This window comes from Phacochoerus africanus, chromosome 2 (genome assembly GCF_016906955.1).
Source record: "Phacochoerus africanus isolate WHEZ1 chromosome 2, ROS_Pafr_v1, whole genome shotgun sequence".
In the NCBI taxonomy this organism is placed as follows: Eukaryota; Metazoa; Chordata; class Mammalia; order Artiodactyla; family Suidae; genus Phacochoerus; species Phacochoerus africanus.
Window position 1 is genome coordinate 132,376,659 of NC_062545.1, and position 26,703 is coordinate 132,403,361.

The 26,703-nt window shown below is 50.1% G+C and overlaps 2 protein-coding genes across 7 annotated transcripts in view; one reads left to right on the forward strand and one right to left on the reverse strand.

The window, feature by feature from the left end:
* Positions 1–772: 772 nt before the first annotated feature.
* Positions 773–15,661, reverse strand: SPINT1 (serine peptidase inhibitor, Kunitz type 1). Of its 2 annotated transcripts, XM_047766684.1 has the most exons (11): positions 15,505–15,661; positions 14,667–15,205; positions 5,988–6,115; positions 5,621–5,759; positions 5,357–5,527; positions 5,156–5,182; positions 4,696–4,821; positions 4,531–4,581; positions 2,659–2,829; positions 2,387–2,434; positions 773–1,690 (listed from the first exon to the last, which is right to left on the reverse strand). In XM_047766684.1, the coding sequence occupies exons 2-11, from the start codon at positions 15,121–15,123 to the stop codon at positions 1,479–1,481; spliced, it is 1,530 nt and encodes a 509-aa protein (XP_047622640.1). In that variant the 5' UTR covers positions 15,124–15,205; positions 15,505–15,661; the 3' UTR covers positions 773–1,478. The 2 variants fall into 2 exon arrangements, with proteins under 2 accessions (XP_047622640.1, XP_047622639.1); XM_047766683.1 differs by lacking the exon at positions 15,505–15,661 and having other exon boundaries at positions 5,309–5,527; positions 14,667–15,271.
* PPP1R14D (protein phosphatase 1 regulatory inhibitor subunit 14D) overlaps positions 15,274–26,703 on the forward strand; it is a 35,758-nt gene continuing 24,328 nt past the window's right edge. Inside the window, exons 1-2 of one of the 5 annotated variants that reach the window (XM_047766691.1) lie at positions 15,428–15,512; positions 21,618–21,757. The gene's annotated coding sequence lies outside the window, so the exon portion shown is untranslated. Of the gene's footprint in view, positions 15,513–21,617; positions 21,758–26,703 lie in introns of all 5 variants that reach the window. The other 4 variants (XM_047766690.1, XM_047766692.1, XM_047766693.1 and 1 more) reach the window with 4 other exon arrangements.

Consider the following 26,703-nt stretch of genomic DNA (forward strand, 5'->3'; position numbering starts at 1 on the left):
GTTCCCAGGCTAGGGGCTGAATCAGAGCTGCAGCTGCCGGCCTACGCCACAGCCACAGCAACACGGGATCCAAGCCATGTCTGACCTACACCACGGCTCACTGCAATGCTGGATCCTTAACCCACTGAGCGAGGCCAGGGATCAAACCCCCATCTTCATGGATACTAGTTGGTTTGTTACCCCTGAACTCCCTAATAAATAATTTGTTGAAGAAATGAATTAAAAGGATTTTGTTTGTTTGTTTTTGGCACCAGGAGGTGGGTAGCTCCAAACAAATGGAGGGGAGCACCTCCACTAAAAGTTCCTTCTGGACAGCTTAGATCTTGGGGAGCAGCTACATTCCTTCTGTGTATGGCCAGATGGGACCCCTGTCCTCATCCCCCACACCAGTGGGAGCAGAGATGAGAAGCAGGGTTCAAGCCGGTGCACCCCCACCCCACCCCCCAGTCCTCAACTGTACCCCCAGGTGACTGGCCTCAGCTGCTGAGCAGGCTTGTTGACAGGCTCAGACCAGGAGGAAATAGTGCCCTGCAGCCTCCCTAGGCCCCTACTCCCATGGCCTTCTCTCCCCTCCCCTCTGGGGGTCAGACTTGGTGCTTCTCTCTGCCTTCAGGGGCTGGGGCTAGCACAGTTTCGGGAAGGGTGGGAAAACCTGCTGAACAGGGTGACCAAAGCAGGAACCGGTTGGACAGGGCAGTCCCATCCCCCCCCCCCCCCCCCGCCCCGCAGCAGCTCTGTCCCTCTCCTGGCCCACACAGCAGAGGCAGGAGACTGAAAGAACAAATCATTTTATTACACGGTGGGTGGACTGGGCCTGTGGGAGGTAGGGGAGCAGGGAGGGTGATGCTGGAGAGCCCTGGGCGGTGGAGGCTCTGGCTCTGTGTGCCGGCCCGGCTGGGCTGGGGTTCACTCTCAGGGGAGGGGGAAGAGGAGGCAGGGGCCAGAGAGCCACTTGTCACTCCTCTTGCCCACCCCCGCAGCATTAAATAAACAAAAAGTAACTCTGTACAACACAAACTATACAGGGAAGTTCTTCCCCCAGCCCTGGACTGTGCAGAGTGGGAGGGGTGGTTCTGGAAGACAGGGTCATGGCCCCAGCTTCGGATGTGCCCTGGGCCGCTTCCCAAGGTCAAGGGGTGGGGGCGGGCAGCGCTGAACCAAAAGCAAAACTCCAACTTCTTCTGAAATCCTAGGCAGACAGGTCCAACTGGGTGTGGACCCTCTGGCTCAAAGGTTTTCTGCTCTTCTCAGACCCTTGGGCTTTCTCAGGAACCAGTGGCCTGAGCTTAGCTGAGTGACCTCGGAGAGGGGCTGGAGGCCTGGCCTTGGAGGTAGAATGGGCCTGGGAAACAGGCGGGAGGAGTCTGGTCCCAAAGTCTTGCCCAGACCTCCATCTCAGCAAGAAGGAAGCAGGGCCAGGTGAGAGCTGGCCAGAGCTCTCCAGAGCCCCAGGCCCGAGGGCCAAGGCAGCCCCAGGCTCAGAGGGGGCGGGTTGTTTGGTAATAGACCAGGTGCTCCATGTCCTCAGTGGTGGAGACCTTGGAACTGGTCGGGGTAGGGGGTGGGGGGTGGCGGTGGTGGTGTCTGTGGAAGCTCTTTCTCTGGCTCTTGAAGAAACAGTAACCCAGGATGGCCACCACCACCACAATGCAGGTGCCCAGGAGCACGGCAATGGCCACCTCTACAGAGCCTGGGGGAAAGAAGAGGCCGAATGAGCTCCCAAGGCCTGCTCGGTTCAACGCCCACTCTTGGCCTGTATCAAAGAGACCACGGCAGGTAGATGCCAGGTGTGGAAGGACCTTGGGCACTGCACGGCTGAATGGGTCCATTGGGAACTCAGCAGGAGAGATTCCCATGAGCCTCGGTCTTAGCTCCAGGTCACTCCACTTGCAGGTGGTATGGGGAGAGGGCAGGGGACTCTATGGCACACATCTGGCATGCATTTTTATGCTCCTCTCCTTGCCCATGGCAGGTGTCACTATTCCCCCCACACACACCAATTTTAGGGCTGTGCCTGCGGCATATGGAGGTTCCCAGTTTAGGGATTAAATTGGAGCTGTAGCTACTGGCCTATACCACAGCCATAGCAACGCCAGATCTAAGCTGCATCTGCGACCTACACCAGAGCTCATGGCAATGCCAGATCTTAACCCACTGAGGAAAGCCAGGGATCAAATCCACATCCTCATGGATTCTAGTCAGGTTCTTAACCCACTGAACCACAACGGGAACTCCTGGCAGGTATCACTATTGATTGTGGTGCTCTGTCCCTTTAACAAACCTCAGGATCCTTCTCAACACAGGTTTAGGCAGTCACAGTCAATTATGTGGAGTTGATCCTTGAGTTGCTACCTACTCAGTAGTGACAAGGCAGACCGGGGCTTACCTGCATTGGGAATGGGGCTTTCCCGCCGCAGACCAAACACATCCTTCTCTGCAAAATGATGGGGGTGAGAGGGAAGAGACAAGTTAATACTCAGAGACTCAGCTGCTCCTTAGCAGTGCCCAGACCCCCCCCCCACCCCAATGCTACCCTCTCCCACCCCCATTCCTGGTGCTCTGAGAAAGAAATGTGACCAGCCCAGGCCTAGGGACTGCTCTAGTGCTCTAGCTAAGCCTTTCCCCTCCCCATTTTCCATCCCATAACGCCTGGCTCACTGGAGATCCCACGACAGGACTCCAGGCACTGCTCCTCCTCCTCAAAGTTGTTCTTGTTGCCATAACATCCACCGTAGGTAAAGCGGGCACAGCGTTCAGTGAAGGGGTTGTAGTACCACCGAGGGATGCTCTCCAAGCAGAGGCCGGTGTCTGGCAGATCCACGCAGTGGCCTGGTGGGTAAGGAGCAGACAAAGGGGTGTGTGTTCACAGGGCCTCCGTGCCATCAGTAGGCTCCACATGGTTGCTACCTGCCACCTCCCTACCCGCCTCACACTGAGGCCCACATATCTGGCCCATCTGCAGTATTGCCAGAAGCAAGTATGATAAATCCAGCACGTAATCTTAGGCCCAGAATTACCCCAGGCTGCCTCACATAACTCTTTTTCAATTTTCTTTCAGCCTTCCTCATTATATCAGTCTTAGTTGTCTCTCCAACACTGGATGGTCTACCTTTTTATAAAGAAGGCTCAGGGTCTGAGCCTTGGCAGGCAACAATGTCCAGGTAAAATTTATTACCATGTTTTATTATACTTATTTTTAATTTTATATTACTATTACTATTACTTTGTCTTTTTAGGGCCACAAGCACGGCATAAGAGGTTCCCAGGCTAGGGGTTGAATGGGAGCTGTCACCGATGGCCTATGCCATAGCCACAGCAACTCCAGATTCAAGCCGCGTCTACAATCTACACCACAGCTCACGGCAACTCTGGATCCGTAACTCACTGAGCGAGGTGAGGGATCGAACCTGCGTCCTCATGGGTACTAGTCAAATTTGTTTCTGCTAAGCCACGATGGAAACTCCTATTATTATTTTTAATTATTAAGTACATACAAACAAATGTTATGACATTGCCATTACTTTTAAGTTCTTTGCTTGCTGGTCCCTATTTGAGTAACTGCTATCTTTTTTTTTCTTTGAGTATTTAAAAAAATTTTTTTTGTCATTCCCACCGTGGCTCAGCAGGTAACAAAACCAACTAGTATCTATGAGGACTTGGGTTTGATCCCCAGCCTTGCTCAGTGGGTTAAGGATCCGGTGTTGCCGTGAGCTGCAGTGTAGGCCACAGAAATGGCTCAGATCTGGCGTGGCTGTGTCTGTGGTGCAGGCCAGCAGCGACAGCTCCCATTCAACCCCTAAGCCCCTAGTCTGGGAAACTCCATATGTCATGAGCGTGGCCTAAAAAGACCAAAAAAAAAAAAATTTAAATTATAGTTAATTTACAATGTTCTGTCATCTACTGTACTGCAAAGTATAGTCGCATATATACATCCGTTCTTTTTCTCATAGTATCATCTATCATGTTCTACTTATTGCAGAAGTCAATCTCAGTTGGTAGCATATAAGAGTGGCTTTCCATTATGGTAGTGATATGAAATTTCCCTTTTTTTGTTGTTTTTTCCTTTTTTACGGTTGCACCTGCAGCATATGGAAATTCCCAGGCTAGGGGTCGAATCAGAGCTGCAGCTGCCGGCCTACAACACAGCCACAGCAATACTAGATCCAAGCTGCATCTGTGACCTATGTTGCAGCAATGCTGGATCCTTAACCCACTGAGTGAGGCCAGGGATCGAACCTGCATTCTTATGGATACTAGTCAGGTTCATAACCCACTGAGCCACAACAGGAACTCCCTGAAATTTTCTTTTTAATACATTAAGTTAAATCAATAACATCTCAGTGATATGTGGGCATGGCTAAACTTCTGAAGGTGTTAAGAGGATGTCTGATGCTTGGGAAATTCAGAACGCAAGCCCAGGAGCACCCCCGACACCCGCCCTGGCTTTCTGCCCACAGCCTGGTACACACAGCACACTCCTTCAGCACGCTGATGCCAGTCCTGACCCAGGGGACATGCTCAGGGTCTCACCTTTGTCCCTGGGGAAGTGGATCCTCTGGAGTTTATCAAATCCCTTGGTATCTGTAAAGATGAAAGATCAGAGGCGTGGACCTGACAAGAGTCTCCCGGAGGTGCAGGCTGAGTGGTCTGGACCTGTGCTGCTGCCACCCACTGCCCTGCGTCCCCAGGCCTCACATTTTTCACAGGTGGCCTCATCGGAGGCATCGGGGCAGTCGGGTGTGTCGTCACATTCCAGGAAGCTGTCGATGCAGCAGCCATCCCTGCAGCGGAACATGCTGGGGTGACAGGTACCAGAGCACACTAGGAGGAGGTGGGACAGCATGGAGAGGGAGGTCAGGTTCAAGCAGAGTGCAGCAAGTACCAAGGGTCTCTCCCGTACCTGGCCCTCTCCACCTCAATGCAGCCTCATGACACGACCCCTGTTCCCTTTCCACCCCCAGCCCCCAAACCCTCCTACACTCAAAATGGGCAGAGCCTGACAGGAGGATTCTGGGCTGCAAGGGGGTGCTGTGGGCCTTCTTGTCCTATGAGGGTAGCAATGGGTTGGGCCAAGGCAGCGTGGTCAGGGGCCTGGACTTGATATGGGCTGGAGAGCCAGCGGGGGGAGGGGAGTAGGGAAAGGAGCAAAGCCCACCTGGATGGTGCCTTTCAATCGAGGGGCCTAGGAGAGAACGACAGAGGAATGAGAGGAGGCAGGGCCAGGCCCCTCCAGGGACGAGCTGATGGGGGACCTGGGCACAGGCACTCCCACGCCCACCTTCCCGACCTGTGAGGAAAGAACACCTACCCTGGGGGAATGTCACCTGAGCCCTAACACTGCTTCGCAAAGGCCCACCTTGCACGTCTTGGCAGGCGAGCTTGCACTCTTCTTCTCGAAGGTAGTTGTTTTTGTTGCCCAAGCAACCTCCATAAACGAAACTCTTGCAGATCTGTTCTGTGGGGTCGTAGTACCAGCGGGGGAAGGAACCACGGCAGCGGCCCACCTTGCGGGATGCGAGGCAATATTCTGGGGGGGTGGGGAGCTGGTGAGGGGGATCTGAGGGGCCATCAACGGGGGTGGGGTGTATCCCCGCTGCTGCTTCCCCACCCCCTTCCTCACCTTCTGTCTGCTTGGGAGACAGCACAGTGACCGTGATGTTGGATGTGCTATCTGGCTCATCTGAACCGGCCACTGTCAGCTGGAACAGGTAGCTGCCTTCCTTCAGTCCCCATAGCTCCACCTGATCCGGTTCATTCCTCTACACACAGGAGTGGCCATCAGGCCAGGACGCCCGATGGCCTTGGATTGCCCCAGGCCCTCCCCGTCAGCGCCCTCCCCCACCAGAAGAGCAGAAGGCTTTGGTAATAAGTGGCTCCTCAGCTTCTATCCACCTCACCCAGTCTGGAGCCACAGTCTGGCCTGTGGCCCCAGAAGGGGGACCCTGAGGAGCTAAAGTGGGGGTCAGGGACCCAGCCCAGGGTCTCACCTCCACCCTGACGTCTGTGTCACCCTGCAGTAGGTGCCAATCTGTGTCTTCCACACCCTTCAGCACCAGGGGTTCCTGGGGCTGTACCTTCAAGTCTATGCCGTCCCAGGCCTTGGGGATCCGGGACCCTGGAAGGAAGTGGGGTAAGGTCAGCTCTCACTGAATGGACAGGGTCTCTCCTGGAATTGGGGCTGGTGTAGAATGGCTCACTAGACCAGCCTAGGATTCAGCCACAGGCATGAGGCACAGATGGGCATTCACAACTACACCATCTTCTGGACCTCTGTTTACATATATTATACTTAAGACATTTTATAGTGTAAAACCAACTTTCTGAAGCAAATAACTGAACAGCATTGCCATCTGATCCCATATAGGAAGGGAAAAAAAAATACATGCACATATATTTGGAAGGAGGGGGCTTTTCCTGTTTTCTCCAATAAACAGGTACCTGGCTAAGTGCTTTTATGTATTAATTCCCACCCCCACCCCCCGCCTTTTTGGCCACACCTGGGGCAGGCAGAAGTTCCAGAGCCAGGGATTAAACCCAGACCACAGGAGTAACCAGAGCCACATCAGTGACAATGCTGGATCCTTAAGTCACGGAGCCACCAGGGAACTCCTAACTGCTTAAAAAGTTAGAGTGGGAGTGTCCGCTGTGGCTCAGTGGGTTACCAACCCAACTAGTATCCATGAGGATGCAGGTTCGACTCCTGGCCTCACTCAGTGGGTTAAGGATCCAGTGCTGCCGTGACCTGTGGTACAGGTCACAGATGCAGCTCAGATCCTGCATTGCTGTGGCCATGGTGTAGGCTGGCAAGCTGCAGCTCCGATTAGACCCTTAGCCATGGAATTTCCATATGCTGCAGGTGTGGCCCTAAAAACAAACAAACAAACAACCTTGAAAAAAAAAACCCCGCAAAACCCCCCCAAAACAAAACCCACAATACTTTTGAAAAGCCAAATAAGTTAATGTGTAATAACACCATCACTGCTCACTCTGCAGCCCAGATCACTGCTGAGAAGCCCATCCTGATAGAGGCCCTAAGTAGAGTTCCTGGGTGGCACTGGATCAAGTCCCCATGTCCCAGGATGACTGGCCATGAGGACGGTGTCTCTGCCTCCAGTTATAAGGGGACTCAAGGGAACCATGCCCTTCCTCAACCAAACAGCGCTTGTACCTGAGGCTTTCTCCAGTCTCAGTTTAGGGGCTGGAGACAGAAACCAGCACAAAGCAGGATTCCAGCCTATAGTGGGTTGAATGGTGGCCTCCTTCCCCCTCAAATGTATGTCCATGTCTAACCTCCAGAATTCGTGCTATGACCTTATTTGAAAGAAAGTTCTTTGCAGAAGTCCACATGAGATAATCCTGGTTTCACTGGAGAGGCCCTACATCCAATGACAAGTGTCTTTATAAAAGAAGAGGAAAAGGTAGAGGAAGGGAAGGGAAGGCTGTGTGAAGACAGAGGCAGAGATTGGAGTGATGCAGCCATGCTCCAAGGAATGCCTAGAGCCACCAGAAGCTGGAAGAGGCAAGGAAGGATACTCCCCTGGGGTCTTCAGAGGGAATATGGCCCTGCTGACACCTTGGATTCGGTCATTTGACCTCCAGAATGGTGAGTCAATACATTTCTCTTGTTTTAAGTCACCCAGTTTGTAGTAATAGGGACAGCAGCCCCAGGAAACTGACCCACTGCCCTTGAGGGTATTATGGTTCATTCAGGCAGATTAGACCCAACAAGATGAAGGGGCTTGTGGTACATGTACAAGACAAGGAAGTGCATATTCAGAGAAGGGAAAGAGACAGCGAGCTAAAGGAGAAGGCAAGGCTCTATGAAGAAGGAAGAGAGAATTATTTATTTATTTATTTATTTTTTTAGGGCCACACTTATGGCATAAAGAAGTTCCCAGGCTAGGGGTTGAATAGGAGCTGTAGCTGCTGGCCTGCAACACAGCCACATCCACACTGGATCTGAGCCACATCTGGGGACCTACACCCAGCTCATGGCAATGCCAGATCCTTAACCCACTGAGCGAGGCCAAGTATAAAACCCACATCCTCACAGACACTATGTCAGGTTCTTAACCCACTGAGCCACAAAGGGAACTTTTGGTTTTGTTCTTACTCATTTAGTCGTGGAAGAGAATTTCTGTGTTGTTGATGACAGCAGAAAACATGATGAGCCAGAGCAAGGAGTTGGGAACTTGGTGGACATTAAGGAGACCAGCTGGGCCAGGACAGACCTCAAAGGGCCCTGGATGCTGGGTCCAGGGCATGTGGACACAGCAGGAGTGATACTTAAATACTTAGCAACTGGTAGAACAGGAAGAGGACAGACATTGGCCATGAGCAGTGGCACAGAGTCCAGGAGGCCCTGGCCTCATTGGACATTGACCTCCTAGATGCCTGATCGAGGTCCAGGAGTCCTCAGGGAGGGGCCAAGGGTCTGGGCAGCAGGGGAACTCCTGAGCTCGAGGCAGCAGCTGTTTACCCATCTGTTTCAAATGAAATTACTTCTATGGAACAAGGAGGGCAGGAGTTCAAGGCTGATGCAACAGGAACAGTCTGGATTAAGGGACAGCTAAGGGATGGAAAGGAGGGTATGAGAACGCTGGGCAGACATTTCAGACTTCCGTGCATGACAGTTGCTGGGGAACTGGGGAGGGAGAGCCAGGACACAGAAGGAAGGGAAATCAGATCTAGCAGGAACATGTGGCCTCAGTCACAGAGAAGTTGAATTTTTTTTTTTAGGGCCTCACCCACAGCATATGGAGGTTCCCAGTCTAGAGGTCTAATCGGAGCTACAGCTGCTGGCCTACATCACAGCCACAGCAACGCCAGGTCTGAGTCATGTCTGCAACCTACACCACAGCTCACGGCAACACTGGGTCCTTAACCCATTGAGTGAGGCCAGGGCTCGAACCCACAACCTCATGATTCCTAGTCGGATTTGTTCCCGATGCACCACGACAGAAACTCTGAGAAGCCGAATTTGAGGGAGGGGAGGACCGCAGTGGGAGCTCCAGAGAAGCCAGAGGTGGAGAAAAAGCTGGAGTCATGTTAACAATGCTACCACTTGCTGAAAGTGTGCCAGGCCCCATGCAAAGTACTTTACTTGCAGCATCTCCATCAGGGTTTGGCAAACTATGGCCCACAGGCCACATCTAGCCCACCACCTGTTATATGTTTAAATGGTTGAAAAAAAATTTTTTTAAATAATACTTTGTGAGAGCTATCTTGTGGCCCAGTGGATTAAGGATCCAGCATTGTTAGTGCAGCGGCTTGGGTCACTGCTGTGGCACAGGTTTGATCCCTGGCCTGGGAACTTCCACGTGCTGCTGGCACGGCCAAAAAAACCCCCACCTTCATGATGTGAAAAAAAGCACATAAAATTCAAATTTGTGTCTATAAATTAATATACAGCTTAATTGTTTATATATTTGGATGGCTGCTTTCATGTTACAATAGCAGAGTTGAGCAATTGTAACCAATACTGTACATACAGCCCACAAAGCTTACATTTTTTTTTTGTCTTTTTTAGGGCCGCACTTATGGCATATGGAGGTTCCCAGGCTAGGGGTTGAATCAAAGCTATGGCCACTGGCCTACACCACAGCCACAGCAACACTGGATCCGAGCCTCATCTGTGACCTACACCACAGCTCACAGCAATGCCAGATCCTTAATCCACTGAGTAAGGCCAGGGATCGAATCTGCATGCTCGTGGATGCTAGTCAGATTTGTTTCCACTGAGCCATGACAGGAACTCCAGCCTAAAATATTTACTATCTGAAACTTCACAGAAAGTTTGCTGACCCCTGATCTACACTGCCTACCTTCTTAACCATTCTGCCACATCTCCACGCTCATCCCTCTTTCCAGATGAGAAAATTGATTCCAGAGAAGTTAAATAACTTGCCCAGTTTCTAAATGCTGAGCTGTGATTTGAACTGTGGTCTGACCCATGCCCTTTCTAAAACATCAGAGGTATTATTCTACTCTCTATTCTATTCTATTAGAGAAGAATAATTCTCTAAGCATTAGAGAATTATTCTATTCTCTAATGCTTAGAGGTATTATTTTTTATTCCTTTTATATTAGGGTTTTGTTTGTTTGTTTGTTTTGTTTTGTTTTTTTAGCTTAGGTAACACATACACATGATAAAAAATTTAAAAAACAAAAAACAAGAAGGATAAAGAAAATTAAGTCCTTTTTTCTTAACCCTTCAGCGTCCTCTCTCCAGAGACATCCACTCTTACTAGTTTGGGTGTGAATGTATGAATATCAAGAGAGTATTGGGAGTTCCCGTTGTGGCTCAGTGGAAACAGATCTGACTAGCATCCATGAGGACACAGGTTCAATCCCTGCCCTTGCTCAGTGGGTTAAGGATCCAGCGTTGCTGTGGTGTAGTGGCTACAGCACCTATTTGACCCTTATCCTGGGAACCTCCATATGCCTCGGGTGCTGTCCTAAAAAACCGAAGAAAAAAAAAAGAAGAAAAAAAAAAGAGGGAGAGAGTATTGAATTCACAGCATGCAAGTTCTCCATCTTGCTTTTTCCTTTATATAAGGAAAATCCTTTACAGCAACACATAAAGCACTTCTTTTTTTTGGTTGCATAGTACTTACTATATGAATGCACCATAATTTACAGAACTAACCTATGCTGACTCAGAGGTTGTTATTATTGCTATTAAAAAAGCACCACACTATCCAACTATAGAATGTGTTGACAGACATTGAGATTGTTCCAAATTCTTTGCTAGTATATACACATTTTTTTCTTTTTTTGGCCACCCCGAGGTACATGGAGTTCCCAGACCAGGGATTAGATCCAAGCCACAGTTGTGACCTACACCACAGCTGTGGCAGTGGGATCCTTTAACCTACTATGCCAGAATGGTGATGGAGCCTGCGTCTTAGCTCTGCAGAGATGCCACCGATCCAATCCTAATGCACCACAGTGGGAACTCCCCATCCCCCCACATATAATTTTGGCCACGCCCATGGCATGTGGAGGTTCCTGGGCCAGGGATTAGAACCCAAGCCACAGAAGCAACCCAAGCCACAGCAGTGACAATGCTGGAACCTTAAACTGCTGAGCCACCAGAGAACTCCTCTCTGCTATTATAAACAATGCTACAGTGGCTGACTGGCTGGTAAGTTGTTTTACACATGTTTAAGCATAGCCCCAAGATGAGTTCTTGCAAGTGGAATTGTGTTGAGGGCTATGTACATTTACACTTTTGATGGCTATTGTCAAAATGCCCCCTTGGAGGTCCCATCGTGGCTCAGTGGTTAACAAACCCAACTAGTATCCAAGAGGATGTGGGTTCAATACCTGGCCTTGCTCAGTGGGTTAAGGATCCAGTGTTGCCGTGAGCTGTGGTATAGGTCACAGACGCAGCTAGGATCTGGTGTGGCTATGGCTGTGGCATAAGCCAGCAGCTACAGCTCAGATTTGACCCCTAGCCTGGGAATCTCCATATGCCGCAAGCGCAGCCCTAAAAAAAAAGACAAGAAAAAAAAAGCCCTCCACAGAGAATGAGGATTATGTCAGGTAGAAGAGTTCAAAAGGAGGAAGAGAAGATAAAGAGGGAGGAACAGCTGGTAGGAGGCTGAGTCACAGGGATTCCTGGATGATGAGGCGGAGAAAGCAGAGCCAATAGGGGACTCACAGAGTGTGGTCCCAGAGGTGAGAAGACCAGGCCACATGGTAACAGCAAAGTGATAGGAGGGGAGAGCTTCCACAGAGGAACATGTCCAAGGGTGCAGAGGCCTACAGGAAGGAGAAAAGGGAGCCTCGCTTCCAGTGGCTGAGGAGAAATAAGACCAGGAAAGCAGGAAAGTGCCTGTATGGAACCAAGCCCCAGACCAGTGGCTTGAAGACCCAACAGGGGCTAGCTCCAGGCTCCTTAAGGTGAGAGGCCAAGCAAGGAGGGAGCGAGCTAGGAGGAGCCCATTCCTCCCTCCCTGCATTTTTCAGAAAGTAATCAGCAGTCGCAAAGGTGAGAGTCTCTCTAGCAGAAAGACAGGCTAGCCCCACTGGCCCCCAGGGTGGAAGTGACAGGCAGAGTGATATATCAGTCCTTGGGCCAAATCGGCAGTATCCACCCACACACAGCTGGTCCTCTCCGAGCCCCAGCTCCCAGGAGCAAGGGGCAGATGCCCTGCCCAACCACTCCCTTTCCCCCGCCCCAAGAAGAGACAGAAGGGCCAGATTGGCCATAAAGCCAGCCCCTCCCCCAGCTGCCAGGCCTCAGGAGTCTCCAGGGAAATACAGACTCCACCTGCTAAGCCACTCCTCCTACAGAAAGAGGGGAAGGGGAGGGGAAGAGCAGGGTCCTCAGAGGGCCCCAGGGATCTGGACTGGCCTGGTCCCAGCCAGGGAAAGAAGAACAGACTAACCCACCCTGGAGAGGCTTCCCCCCAGTACAAGAATGAAAGGTTTAGAAGCCCTGAGCACTTGCCCACCTTGCCTGCCTCCATCTACACTAGCCTAGCCTTCAAGATGCCATATTGGCTTGACCCTGTTTGTACCGGATTCAGTTGAATGGACTCTGTGACAGGTGCGCAGCATCCCCCACACCCCCTAGTACTGCGGTGCCCTGAAATGGCCTGGGGTTTACACTAAGTCCAGACTCTACCCAGCTCCCCAGAGGCTCCAGGAAATCCCCACTCCGTCCTGTCTTGTGCCACTCAGGCCAGTTAGAGGGTGGGGAGGTTTCCAGGTGAGGAAGGGCCTTGTCCAGCTCAGCTCGCTGGCCAGACCCCAGAGTTCCAGGCACTGGCCCCGCAGTGGGGCTCCAATAGGTCCTGTCAAGGCAGGGAGGGCACAGGGAGCTCAAGTCAATTAGAGTCATCACCACCTACACTCTCTGCGGCTTCCTTGAGGAACAGGCTCGGGCCCTGGCCCAGTGGGAGACCCAGTGGCCCAGCCTGGCCCAGAGATGGTGTCCTCATCCCAGGATCTCCATCCCACCCTTCCCCAGAGATCCAAGAGAGTTACTGGGAGGACAGGGAGAAGAGGAAAGGCTGGAGAGAAAGAAGGAAAGTCCCTTCCCCACTTTGTACAATTAAATTTTTTTTACTTTTTAAATTTTTTTTTTTTTTTTTTTTTTTTTTGCTTCTCAGGGCTACACCCACAGCATATGGAAGTTCCCAGGCTAGGGTTCAAATCAGAGCTGTGGCTGCCGGCCTACACCACAGCCACAGCAACACCAGATCCGAGCTGTATCTTCGACCTACACCACAGCTCACGGCAATGCTAGATCCTTAACCCACTAAGAGAGGCCAGGGATTGAACTTTCATCCTCATGGATACTAGTCAGGTTCGTTAACCACTGAGCCACGATGGGAACTCCCCACTTTGGAGAATTAAAACCACAGCAAGACTCAGCCCCAGCCACATCCTGGCCCCAGGGCTCCCTGGGCTCCGATTCTGTTGTCCACTGGGCTACCTTGAGTCAGAGACAGATTTCCACTAGAAAGGTGGTCTTGTGTGAGGACTTTCAGAGGTCCTCCCTAGGGCTGAGTCCCAGGTCTCCCAGGTCTCCCATTTGTTATCCTGGGCAGATTATTTAACAGGAGAGTCAGTTTCCTAATCTAAAATGTAGGCTGACTACTAATAGCACCCTTTTCAGAGGTGGTTGTCATGATGCCTAAGTGGAGACTGAATGGCATGGCAATCAGCAAACTGAAAAGTGCTAACAGAGGTTACACTAACAGTGACCCATCCCTGCCCTAATGCCCCACCTGGCCAGAAACAGCAGGTGGAAAGAATGGGGAATGAAGGTCTCTGGAGGGGCCCCGATCCTAGCTAACTGGTCAGTCCCAAGAGGAAGAGGAGGAACCTTGGACCCCACTTTATCCTTATCCTGGAAGTAAAGGAGGTGAGTAGACAGGTTGGCTACCAGATCCTCAGCAGGGAGAGCCTTGCCTGGAAGCACAGGCGCACGCACATACACACATGCACTCATGCACCCCCCCCCCCCCCACACACACACACACTTGCCTGGACAGCTAATATCCCTCTCTTACCAGGTATACATACCAGTGGGCTGACTCACCCAGCAACCCTCCTCACCCCCACCCCAGAGCCTCCAGGCTCCTGTGCCCACAGGATCACCCCCTCCTGGCCGGGTCACCCCCAGACTAGACTTGTTCTTTAGGCTCTGAGGTCTGGCAGTTTTCCCCAGACCACCCAAAGACCTGCGTTGTGGGAAGAGGCACAGAGAGCTGTTATAACCAGTGCCAAGGCCAGCAGAGGAGAACTAGCCTATCCTTCACCAGGTTCACTTGGCATGGCCTCAAAGTGCCTAGGACAGTGCTTGGCTAGGAGTACCTATCTGTCTGGAGGTGGCCTCCAGACAGCTCACTCCCTGACTCGCCTATTAGGGCCCAAAGTAGGAATCCCAGGAAGCTGGGTCCTCTTTCCCAGTACACATATCCCAGAGCACCAGCCCACTCTACACCCGGAATTCAGGAGCCAGTCTGCGCTCCAGGATGTCACCCCTCCCCACTCCTGGAGCCTGTCTTTTATTTACTGTTTACACCGCCTACTTGTGGAGGAGTTGGGGTAGAATGGGACTCTCCTATCTCCTTTCTGCTGCCTCGCGCAGGACTCCATAACCAGCCCCTCCTCTCAGTCGCTCCAAATTCTGGCAACCCCGTCCCTACCTCCAAAGCCCTGGGTCCGCAGCTCGCGGTAGGAGCGGTAAACCTCCCGCCTGAGGTAGTTGATGAAGCCCTCCCTGGGCGCGAACTTGCACACGAAGTTCTGCTCATAGAGGCAGTTGATGAGGAAGCAGGAGGCGATGGCGTCCTCCCCACCGTCGGGCTTCAACTCCACCAGCGCCAGATTGCAGTCGCTGGAGCTGCAGCAGGCGTGCACGCAGTCCCGACCGCGGCGCAAGGTGAGGGAGCGCAGGAACGTGGCCCCGTTTCTGACCGAGGCGTCGGTGTCGAGCACGAAGGCAGGCACTCCGGGAGTAAAGCTGTTCAGGCAGTTATCCGCGGTGGGCAGATCAGGGGTCACCGGCGGCTGCCCCGCTTCGGTGCGCAGGAGGCAGACCCCGAAGAGAAGCCACACGGCGACCGCTGGAATGCTGGCCTGGGAGAGGCGGTCCTCGGCCATAGTCCTCCCAGGGACCGTCGCCCTCCTCCCCTCGGGGTAACCTTCACACTGAGGGCCTCTGGGCTCCGAAAGTGCTTGTGGCCTGAGAGAGGGGAGGGAACGGAGGAGGAGACACCGGATCAGCAGGGAGACTTCAAGGGAGGCGGAACGGCCGGGAGGAAGTGAAGGGGAGGATCAGGAAGCACCGTGCACCCCGGGAGTGAAGAGGGCACGCAGCCTCGATCCTCCCAAGCACACTCCAGTGACCCCGGCGCCTGACAGACTGCCAGACGGACGGGTAAGGAGCTCACATACCCAGACACACGCACGAGCGCAGAACAAAGGGCCAAACATGCTCTGGACTCGCTCCGCCTCTGCCTTGCTCTCCTCCGCCCAAGTTACCTGCGCAGGTGAGTGGGGTGGGGTCGGGCCTGCCGAGGTTCTGGTCCCGGCCTCCTGCGTGGCTCAGGCCGCCGCTTCCGCCCCGGTGTCCGGTGCGCGGGGGATCGGCTGCCTCCTCCTCCCCTAGTTTCTGGTGAAACTGAGTCAGCGCGGCCGGGGCGGGGCGGACCTTAACCCCGCGCGGCCTGCCCCGCCCACGCCCGGTGCACCTGGGCTGCCCAAGCTTCCGGACCGCCTCCCTGCCTCCCCGTGGTCTCCGACCCCTCCCCTGCGGCATGGTCCCCCTGAGGGGCTGAGGCCGGGGCGACATGCCCGGGGCCGCGCCCCTCGAGGCTGCTCTACTCTGGCTGTGAGTCCAGCCTCGCGAGGGTCCACGCGCCCCAGAAGTACACCCGTATCTCGGGAGCCCGGACGCTTCAGGACGCCCCAAAGAAGTCGAGGGTTGGGCGCTCTGGGCGGCTGTTTCCAGTCTCCGTTTGGGGACCCAGGCCTGACGCACTAGTGAAGGGGCTGGAGGAGGAGAAATGGGGGAAAGCCCAAGCCCGATGCAAATGATTTCGCTGCCAGCGTCAACCCTCGGGAAATTATTTCCATCTCGTGGCCGGAAGAGACCGAAAGGTGTGTGGCTGCACCTTTGGTAACTGGAATGCAGAAGCCTCTTCCATCATCACCACCTTCGCCAGCTCCAGAAACCCTCCTTTTTGCCAGAGCGAGAAACAGGCGATTTCCCGCCGCCAGACTTCCCTGCTTGATCCGCAGGGTTTCCTTTTTGTTTGAGGCGCTTCCTCATCTTGTACTAACGTTTACCTTCGGGGCACTGTTGGAACTGAGTCCCTGTTAGCCTCACTGGTCTCCTGATCCCTTCCCTGGAGCGCAGAATTCCTCTCCTCTTCCACCAAAGCGGTGCTCCTGGTCAGGAGCTGACTTTCTTCCAGTGAAATAGCATCCTTGAAAGCTAGAGGATGTTCACAGTAGCTGACCTTCACAGAACCACGGATTCCTTGAAGCCAGGCTCACTGCTTTTTCTGAGTGAAGCACTCCTCTTAAAGCCCATTCTTTACAGAGCAAAATTTGTCCTATTAATGCTCTCCCCAAAAAGAGATTCCACACATTTTCATGATGAATTAGCAACCCTCCTCCCCCCAGTGGGTATGATTTTCCCCCTTTCACATTTAGAGCAGCTTAACCTATGAGGTGCTATAGCCAAACCTTCATTTTCCTGGCTAAACTGCAACATTCCCTAGCTGCCCACATTATGGGCTTTGGGGTGGGAATCTGGAGCCTAGGGGGGATCTGTCTCCCCTTCTATGGATTTTCTGAGTTTTTCCACTGGTCCAGGCACAATGGGGAACACAGAGCAATGACAGTATGCTGAGAATGAAGCACAGGATTGTGCGGTTACTGGAAGGAAAGGATTTTGTTGAGATTTGCCTCCTTCAATACCTTATACACACAAGAATCCTAACACAGGAGACTATTACCTTATGGTAATATTACCACAGATTTATCATTACTTCCATCATACACACCATTACAAAACCCTGCATTTATCAAGCCCTGCCAATGCCCAAACCCTGTCCCTAACTACTTCCCACACCTTGCCCCATATACTCAAACCAAGAAAGTAGGTAATATTTTCATCCCCCTTTTATGGACCGGCGAACAGGCTCAGACAGGTGAACGAACTTGTCAGGTTACATGGCAGTTAGGTGGCAGAGCAGGGACTAGAATCCAGGTAGGCCAATTCATTGCTTCAGCACCTAAACACTGGGCTTTACTCGACTTCCAATCTGACTTCAGTTCATATTCAACTTGCCTGAAACACACACTTTCAAGTGGTGAGCAGCCACCATTTGTTGAGATACCTGCTGTGTGCCAGACACTTGACATATGAGTTGTTTCATCTTTGCAAAGAGGCTCACTAAACTCCATCAAGGTGACTAGCGAAGAGTGGGAGGAGAAAATAAAAAAAAATAGGAGTTCCCTTGTGGCACTGTGGGTTAAGGATCTTGTATTGTCACTGCAGGGGCTCGGATTGCTGCTGTGGTGTGGGTTCAGTCCCTAGCCCAGGACTTCCACATGCCACAGGCATGGCCAAAAAAAAAAAAGAGTAGAGGCAAGACGGTACAGGGGTTCAGTTTGTGGGCTTCAGATTCAGACTACTGGGTTCAACTCTTTCATCTGCCACTTACAATCAGTGTAGTCTTTGGTAACTTATTTAGCCCCCCTGTGCCTTAGTCTCCTTGTACACAAAGTGGGGCTTCACAGGGTTAGTATAAATATTATATGAGTTAATACAGATAAAACTTTTCACACTGTAAGTACTCAGTACACATTATCTGAAAAAAGTGACAGGACCAGAATTTTATCTCAAGCGTCTCTGACCTCAAAAACTACACTTTTCTCACTACCTTATGCTGCTTCTTAGATCCGAAAGAAAACAACTACACATGGGGTGGGGGAAGACTAAGATAATCCACCAATATGGTAAAAGTGATGGTGTTTGAATGATGGGAATATGGGGTAACATTTTCTTCTTTCTAGTTTAAAAATTATTTCTGAGGAAGTTCCCATGTGTCATAGCACGTCAAGGATCCAGCGTCACTGCATCTGTGGTGCAGGTTGCATTGTGGCACGGGTTTGATCCCTGGCCTGGAACTTCCACATGCCATAGATGTGGCCAAAAAATACCCTCAACCAATCAAACAAAAATTATTTCTGAAGTTTCTTTTGGTAGGTATGGAATGCTTCCATGATGAAGAGAAAAATACATCACGAAAACCTCCACATTCATCATATTTAGCCACAAACTGCTTCTTCTTTTTTTTTTTTTTTGCTTTTTAGGGCTACGCCTGCAGCATACGGAGGTTCCCAAGCTAGGGGTCCAATCACAGCTACAGCTGCTGGCCTACACAATAGCCACAACAATGCCAGATCTGAGCCACTTCTGAGACCTACAACACAGCTCATGGCAATGCTGGATCCTTAACCCACTGAGCGAGGCCAGTGATTGAACCCGAAAACTTTCCGCTGCGCCACGAAGAGAACTTTTTTTTTTTTAGGGCTGCACCTGCGGCATATAGAAGTTCCCAGGCTAGGGGTCCATTCGGAGCTGCTGCTGCCGCCGGCCTACACCACAGCCACAGCAATGCCAGATCTGAGCTGAGTCTGTGACCTACACCACAGCTCACACCGATGCTGGATCCTTAACCCAAATCCTCACAGATACTAGTTAGGTTCTTAGCCTGCTGAGGCAAAACAAGAACTCAAATTGATTCTTTGCTCCTTTCTCCACATTCTCTCCTGGTCTCACTGTCCCAGTCACTTTGGAGTAATCTATGCCCCCCTGCCTTTCCTTGGGCTTTCCCTGCAAACATCTAGCCAGCCCCCAAGTTCTGGCATATTTCCCCCCTCTTCCCTGGTAACTGCTCACATGCATCCCTTCTACTCTATTGCCACCGCTGCCCTTTCTCTGGGCTCTCTGCCAGCTTCCAGATGGACTCCAGGCCACCTTGCACACAGCATGAGGTTCCCTTCTCCAGACCTGCCTTCCTCTGTCCTTCACTGGTTCAGACCCCTGGTAACCCCCACTCCCAAGAGCCTCTTTAACAGTGTGTACAGAGCCAGCTATTTTCTGGATGGATTCATAAAGTTTGATTTGTGGAGAGGTGGAGAGCATTGGAACTGTTGGAGGACTTAGATAAAGCCCTTCCTCTCCCATATAGGAAACTGAGGCCCAGAGATTAGTCCTTGATTTGTTGTTCAGAGATACAGAGCTAGTATATGGCAGAGGCTACCTCCAGACCTCAGGTCTTCTGACTGCCAATCTAGGGCCCTCTCTGAGGTTTTTTTTTTCCTGTCTTTTTAGGGCCACACCTGCAGGATATGGAAGTTCCCAGGCTAGGGGTCGAATTGGAGCTGTGGCTGCCATCTTACACCACAGCCATAGCAATGCGGGTTCCTAGCTGCATGTGCAACCTAAACCACAACTCCTGGCAATGCCGGATCCTTAACCCACTGAGTTAGGCCAAGGGTTGAATGGATTTTAGTCAGGTTCATTACAGCTGAGCCACGACAGGAACTCCCCTTTCTGAGATTCTGACCTGCCTTCCTGCAAAGCATTTCCAAATGATATTGTTTTCTAATTGTATATGGCAGGCCTGAGGGGAGCTGTCTTAGTGAGTTAGCTCTTTTATTGACCATGTGGCTCCCTCTCCCTCTATGAACCTGGGGAAGAGAAAGCCTTTGTTTATGCTACAGCCTTCCTTCATATTTGCCATACCACCAGTACCAACTACTGATCTTAGCGGTGGGTGGTTTGGTGAGAATATTCAGTCCATAACACCACTGGTAGAAAAGGTACACTGGGAGTTCCCGTCATGGCGCAGTGGTTAACGAATCAGACTAGGAACCATGAGGTTGCGGGTTCGGTCCCTGCCCTTGCTCAGTGGGTTAACGATCCGGCGTTGCCGTGAGCTGTGGTGTAGGTTGCAGACGCGGCTCGGATCCCGTGTTGCTGTGGCTCTGGTGTAGGCCGGTGGCTACAGCTCTGATTCGACCCCTAGCCTGGGAACCTCCATATGCCGCGGGAGTGGCCCAAGAAATAGCAACAACAACAACAACAACAACAACAATAACAACAACAACAACAAAAAAGAAAAGGTACACTGAATGCCTTGCCTTGGCTGGTGGTCTGCTGGTTTCTATAGGTAGGAAAATGGATGGCCTTCAAAGATGGGCATTAAAGATGGTAGGCAAGGGTAGTTCCCCTTGTAGCTCAGTGGTAATGAATCAGACTAGTATCCAAGAGGATGCAGGTTTGATCCCTGGCCTCACTCAGTGGGTTTAAGGATCTGGCATTGCCTTGAGCTGTGATGTAGATCGCAGATGCAGCTAGGATCTGGCGTTGCTTGGCTGTGGCATAGCACAGCAGTTCCAGCTCTGATTCTCCACCTAGCCTGGCAGCTTACCTATACCTGTAGGTGCGTGCTGCTCCTCCCACAAGGAAGTGGCATTTACCTTTCTCTTCTCTTTGAATCTGTAACTTGCTTTGACCTATGGGGACTTAGTAGAAGTGGTACCACGTGACTTCCAGGCTTCACCCTAGAGGCTTTCATTTTCTGCTCTTACACCCCGTTCTGATGTAAAGAAGTTTGACTACCCTGTGGGAAAGAGAGGCCGCTGGAAGAGAGCAAGATCCTGGAGGATGAGAGACTGAAGGGAGAGAGGGGGCTCTGCTATCTCACAGCCACCCCAGCTGAGTAGCTTCATGAAGCCATCCTGCATTCTAGTCCCAGGCAACTTAGCTCAACGCAGACTAGTTGCACCTGCCAAGCCCTACCCAAGTTGAGAATCATGAGCAAATAAATGGCTGTGTTATCAGCCTTTACATTTTGAGGTGATGTTGTAAGCAGATAGGTTAAAGGGTCACTGGAGAAAGAGAACCAGGAGTGGCTGAGTGTGTGTGTGTGTGTGTGTGTGTGTGTGTGTGTGTGTGTGTGTGTTTAGGGCCTCACCTGAAGCATATGGAAGTTCCCAGGCTAGGGGTCGAATGGGAGCTGCAGCTGCCCACCTACACCACAGCAACGGGGGATCCGAGCCACGTCTGTGACATACACCACAGCTCATGGCAACGCCGGATCCCCAACCCACTAAGCAAGGCCAGGGATCAAACCCAAGTCCTCATAGATACAAGTCAGGGCTCGTTACTGCTGAGCCACAAGGGAAACTCCTCTTTTCTTTTTTTTTTTTTTTAAGCTTCACCTGTGGCATGTGGAAGTTTCCAGGCCAGGGACAGAACCCACCCAAAGCAGCGACCAGAGCCACTGCAGTGAAAATGCCAGATCCCTAAACCATTGCGCCACATGGGAACTCCAGGAATAGCTTAATGGAATAAGAGAACCTGTTTTGGTCTTAGCCATTTTGTGATCTAAGCCTGGCCACAATGCTTACCCTTGAACAGGTCTCAGAACTAATGATCTTAAGAGAACAAAGGACTGATTGCTGGTACAGAGAAAAGGCAGCCAAACAATAGTGCAGTGATACAGCAGAGTCCTAGTTCCCCCCTCTATGGATACATATACACATAATAATATGTCTTTTGAGTTCTTTAGGAACCTAAGGCCCCAGGTGGAGGATGGAAGGGTGGTATTGACTTTTCTGACTTCAATTAACCAAGACTTGGACTCAGTCAAACTTCGTCCCAATTCTATGCTGGATTCTTGTCTACTCAAGTCTCTTCATGAATATGCAGGTACCCTTAGCTCAAAAGTTCCCTAATTTTGCTGTTTGGGGAGATACTGTTTTGGGAAAGGTCCCCAGTGTTCTCCTTACGTGCTGTAAGTTATAATAAATCCTTCCTTCTCTGAATCTTTGGCATGGTTGTGTCTGTTGGCTGGATACCCACCGAGAGGTGAATCCTGTTTTGGGGTAATGATTTATGTTGGCAATAATAACTGCAACAGAAGGATATTTACAGAACAAAATTTAGTTTTAATTATCTAATGATCTTATATAAATTTTATAAATTTTAGTTTTAATGATCTAAATAAAAGCCCACGAATTCCCTTGATCATGCAGAGCCAAGGATTTTTGATAGGGATTTTTGGGAAAAGTAATGCAAGATTTTTCAAAGTGAATTTGCTGTCATTGGTTCAATCTTTATTTAAAGGAGGCAAGTCCCCTCAGATACTGCTGTAACCCTAAAAGGGACTTTTTTTTTTTTTAATAGATGCACGTGTGGTCTATGGCAGTTCCCAGGACAGGGATTAAATCCAAACTTGCAGCTGTGACCTATGCCACAGCCCTGGCAACGCCAGATCCTTTAATCCACTGGGCCTTCGGGAATTGAACCCATGCCTCCACAGTAGTCAGATTAACCCACTGCACCACAGTGGAAACTCCCTAGAAGGGGCATTTTATTTTATTTTTATTTTTTTCTTTTTATGGCCACACCTGGGGCATATGTAAGTTTCCAGGCTAGGGACTGAATTGGAGCTGCAGATGCCTGCAGTGCCACAGCCACAGCAATGCAGGATCTGAGCTGCATCTGTGACCTACACCACAGCTGTGGATCCTTAACCCAGTGAGCAAGGCCAGGGATTGAACCCATATACTCATGGATATTAGTTGGGTTCTTAACCTGCTGAGCCACAATGGGAAATTTTTTAAATTTTCTAAATAATTACATATTATATGTGGAGTCTAAAATATAGTGCAAATGAATCTGTCTACAGATCAGTAACAGACTCACAGCCATGCAGAACAGACTTGTGGTTGCCAAGGGGGAGTGGAGGAGGGAGTGGCAAGGACTGGCCATTGGGTTTGCATCTACAAAGCAATGAGGACCTGCTGTACAGCACAGGGAACTATATCCAATCACTTGTGACAGAACATGACGGAAGATAATATGAGAAAAAGAATGTATATTTGTGTGTGTGTATATATATATATATATATATATATATGACTGGGTCACTGCTGTATAGCAGAAATTGGCACAACATTGTAAATCAACTTTATTTTATTAAAATTTTTTTTAAAAGGATAAATCAACTATAATACTATTTTTAAAATACGTATTATATATAGCGTTTTCTCAACTGTGTTAAATATAAATGCATAGAAAAATACTAGAGAGATGGTGTTCCCGTCATGGCTCATTGGTTAACAAATCTGACTAGGAACCATGAGGTTGTGGGTTTGATCCCTGTCCTCGTTCAGTGGGTTAAGGATCCGGCATTGCTGTGAGCTGTGGTGTAGGTCGCAGACGAGGCTTGGATCTTGCGTTGCTGTGGCACAGGCTGGCGGCTACAGCTCTGATTGGACCCCTAGCCAGGGCACCTCCACATGCCTTGGGTGCAGCCCTCAAAAAAAAGACAAAAGCCAAAAAAATAAATAAATTAAAAAATGAGAAAGAAAAGAATAGGCATTTAAGAACAGTCTAGTTCTGATGGGGTCTGCCTGCTGCTTATTTTGTCCTACCCAGGCCAGACCCCTGCCAGGCCTGTACCCTCTTTATTTCCCCACCCTGATATGACCCTGTGGTCCTAGTGGTTTTTCTTCACATTTTATCTTGAACCTTGAGTTCCCTTATCTTGGGCAAACTTAACTGGTGAATGGTGACACACGTAGGTTGGTGCTATAATGGGAGAATGTAAATAAGGAGCCTTACACTGGAGTTCCCGCAATGGCAGAGGGGAAACGAATCCGACTAGGAACCATGAGGTTGCAGGTTCGATCCCTGGCCTCGCTCAGCGGGTTAAAGATCTGGCATTGCCATGAGCTGTGGTGTAGGTCACAGATGCAGCTCAGATCTGGTGTTGCTGTGGCCGTGGTGTAGGCTAGCAGCTGCAACTCTGATTAGACCCCTAGCTTGGGAACCTCCATATGCCGCAAGTGCGGCCCTAAAAAGACAAAAGACCAAAAAAAAAAAAAAAAAAGGAGCCTTACACTGTAAATAATGGTTATACCTCATTCGTGTGCATATAGAGCTTCCCTGGGGCCATATTGTATGCTCATGCAAAATCTCACAAACCCCCAGTTGACAGATGAGGAAGTATGCTCAGGGAGGGCCCAGGCATGAACCTGTCTGTGATCCTGTGTAGGAATTCAAGAAGTTTGCATTTTCCAATCCATCACTAAGTTCTGTTAAATATTACCCTCTAAATTGCTCTCCAACCCATCCACTTCTCCCTACCAGCAACATTTCCTCCTCGAGTCAAGCCCAGCAGCAATGGCCTCCCAGGCCTTCTGCATCCTCTGATTCTCTTTCTGTTCAACAGCCAGGATGATCTTTTAGAAATTTAAATCTGGGAGTTCCCATTGTGGCGCAGCAGAAATGAATCTGACTAAGTAACCATGAGGTTGAGAGTTTGATCCCTGGCCCCGCTCAGTGGGTTAAGGAGCCCGTTTTGATGTGAACCATGGTGTAGGTTGCAGACTTGGCTCAGATCCGGTGTTGCTGTGGCTGTGGTATAGGCCGGCAGCTACAGTTCCAATTCAGCCCCTAGCCTGAGAACCTCCATATGCCGAAAGTACAGCCCTAAAAAGAAAAAAAAATTAAATCTGAACATGTCAGCCTGCCTGACCACCCTTGCTTAAGATTTTGCAGTGACTTCCAGTGCTCTTGGGATAGAGACAAAACTCCTTAACATGGTTCACAGAGCCCTGAGTAGATACCTCTACCCTTTCCACCTCATGGCCCACTTTTGCTTCTCTCATCTCTTTGCTCCAGCCTCATTGACCTTCCTTAGTCCCTTGTACTCACCCTCTGCCTCCTGCCACAGAGCCTTTGCATGTGCTCTGCCTTCTGTCAGGTCTATTCCTGCTGGCCCCTGTGCCTAGTTAAACTCCTATTGATCCTTCAGAACTTAGTTCAAATGTTACCACTTGCTAGGTAACACCATCACTAGACATATAGCACCTCTTAGCTTTTCTTCAGATCATTAAATACAATTGCAGTTTTACATTTATTTGATTAGTCGAATACTGTTTATTTTAACACTAGACTGTAAGTTCCACGAGAGCAGAGACTGTGTCTTTTTTGGATCACCTATCCCCAGGATTGAGCATAATGCTTGGTCTACCAGAAGAACTCATAAAATATTTGTTAAATGAATGTGTTAATGAATGAACCAAACCCATAGACTCTTCTGAACAGGTTCCTTTTCCTGAATAGGGCTCCCAAAGCCTTCAGAAGACAGAAATAGAAGAGGGAGGGAACTACACTCTGACCTTTTGCATATCAGAGTGTAACAGGTCATCAAGGCAACAGCTGGGTCTGCAGGCTGCATTTTAGAGGCCTCCTCATTTCCACCCTCTTCCAAAGAGGGCCAGGAAGGAAGCCACTTCAGGGAAACTCCAAGGCCAGGCTTTGACAGAGCCTCACCAGGAAAGCAGGGAGGATGAGAAGGCAAACAAAGGAAGGGAAGGAGAGTTTTCCCCTGGCTCAGTGGATTACAGATCCAGTGTTTCACTGCCGTGGCTCTGGTTACAACTGTGGTGAGGGTTAAAACCCTGGCCCGTGAACTTCCATGTGTCACAGGTGAGGCCAAAAAAAAAAAAAAAAAAAAAGAGGAAGGGATATCTTGAGATGGGAAAGTGTTTGGATATTTTACTAAATGTTTACATACATCATCTCATTTAATCCTCCCCAAAACCACATTTTGCAGTTAGGAAAACAGACTCAAAGAGGTTGTGAAACTTGAGGGTAATTAAACCAATACAGAGCAAACCTGAGTTTGAACTGGGATCCTCCCTCTGAAGCCCAGGCTTTTCTAAGCTACCATCCTGGCCTCCAGCCTTTAAACACCTCCCCTACCCTGTCAATTTAGGGCCTAAATTTCATCATTAAAGACTCATCCGAGATTTCCCGTTGTGGTGCAGCAGAAACAAATCCAACTAAGAACCATGAGGTTGCGGGTTTGATCCCTGACCTCCCTCAGTGGGTTAAGAATCCACTGTTGCCGTGAGCTGTGGTGTAGGTCACAGATTCGGCTTGGATCCTGTGTTGCTATGGCTGTGGTGTAGGCCGGCAGCTACAGCTCTGATTAGACCCCTAGCCTGGAAACCTCCATATGCCTTGGGAGCGGCCCTAAAAAGCAAAAAAAGAAAAGAAAAGAAAAGACTCATCCATTGGCCTTTGTCTAAAATTCTCTTTTAGTAGTCAGTGTATGATGTTTGAAGCTGATACTTTAGAAACAGAAAATCGTCATAAAAGCAACCACTACAAGACCTAAAAATAATTACATAAACAAAAATTGGAATGTGGAAAGTAAAGAGGATGAGGGAGTAAGTATGAGTATTGGAGTTAATTTCTTTTTTTGTCTGCGGAAGTTCCCTGTCCAGGGCACTTCAGACAAAGCAGCAACCCAGCAACAATGACAATGCTGGATCCTTACCCTGCTGTGCCACCAGGGAACTCTGGGAGTTAATTTATCCTTCCTATTGAGGAGACAAAATACTGTTTAAAATGGAATAATTTATGATATTACACAAAGGGATAATGGTGATCACAGGAGAACTAAAAACAGAAGCTGTTCATAGGTTGCCACTAGAGAGTGGAGCTGGGGAGAGGAGAGAAACTTTCATTTTTCTTTTGTCCTTCTGAACTGTTCATTTAAAAAAAAATTATAGGGCGTTCCCATCATGGCCCAGTGGTTAACCCGACTAGCATCCATGAGGACGTGAGTTCAGTCC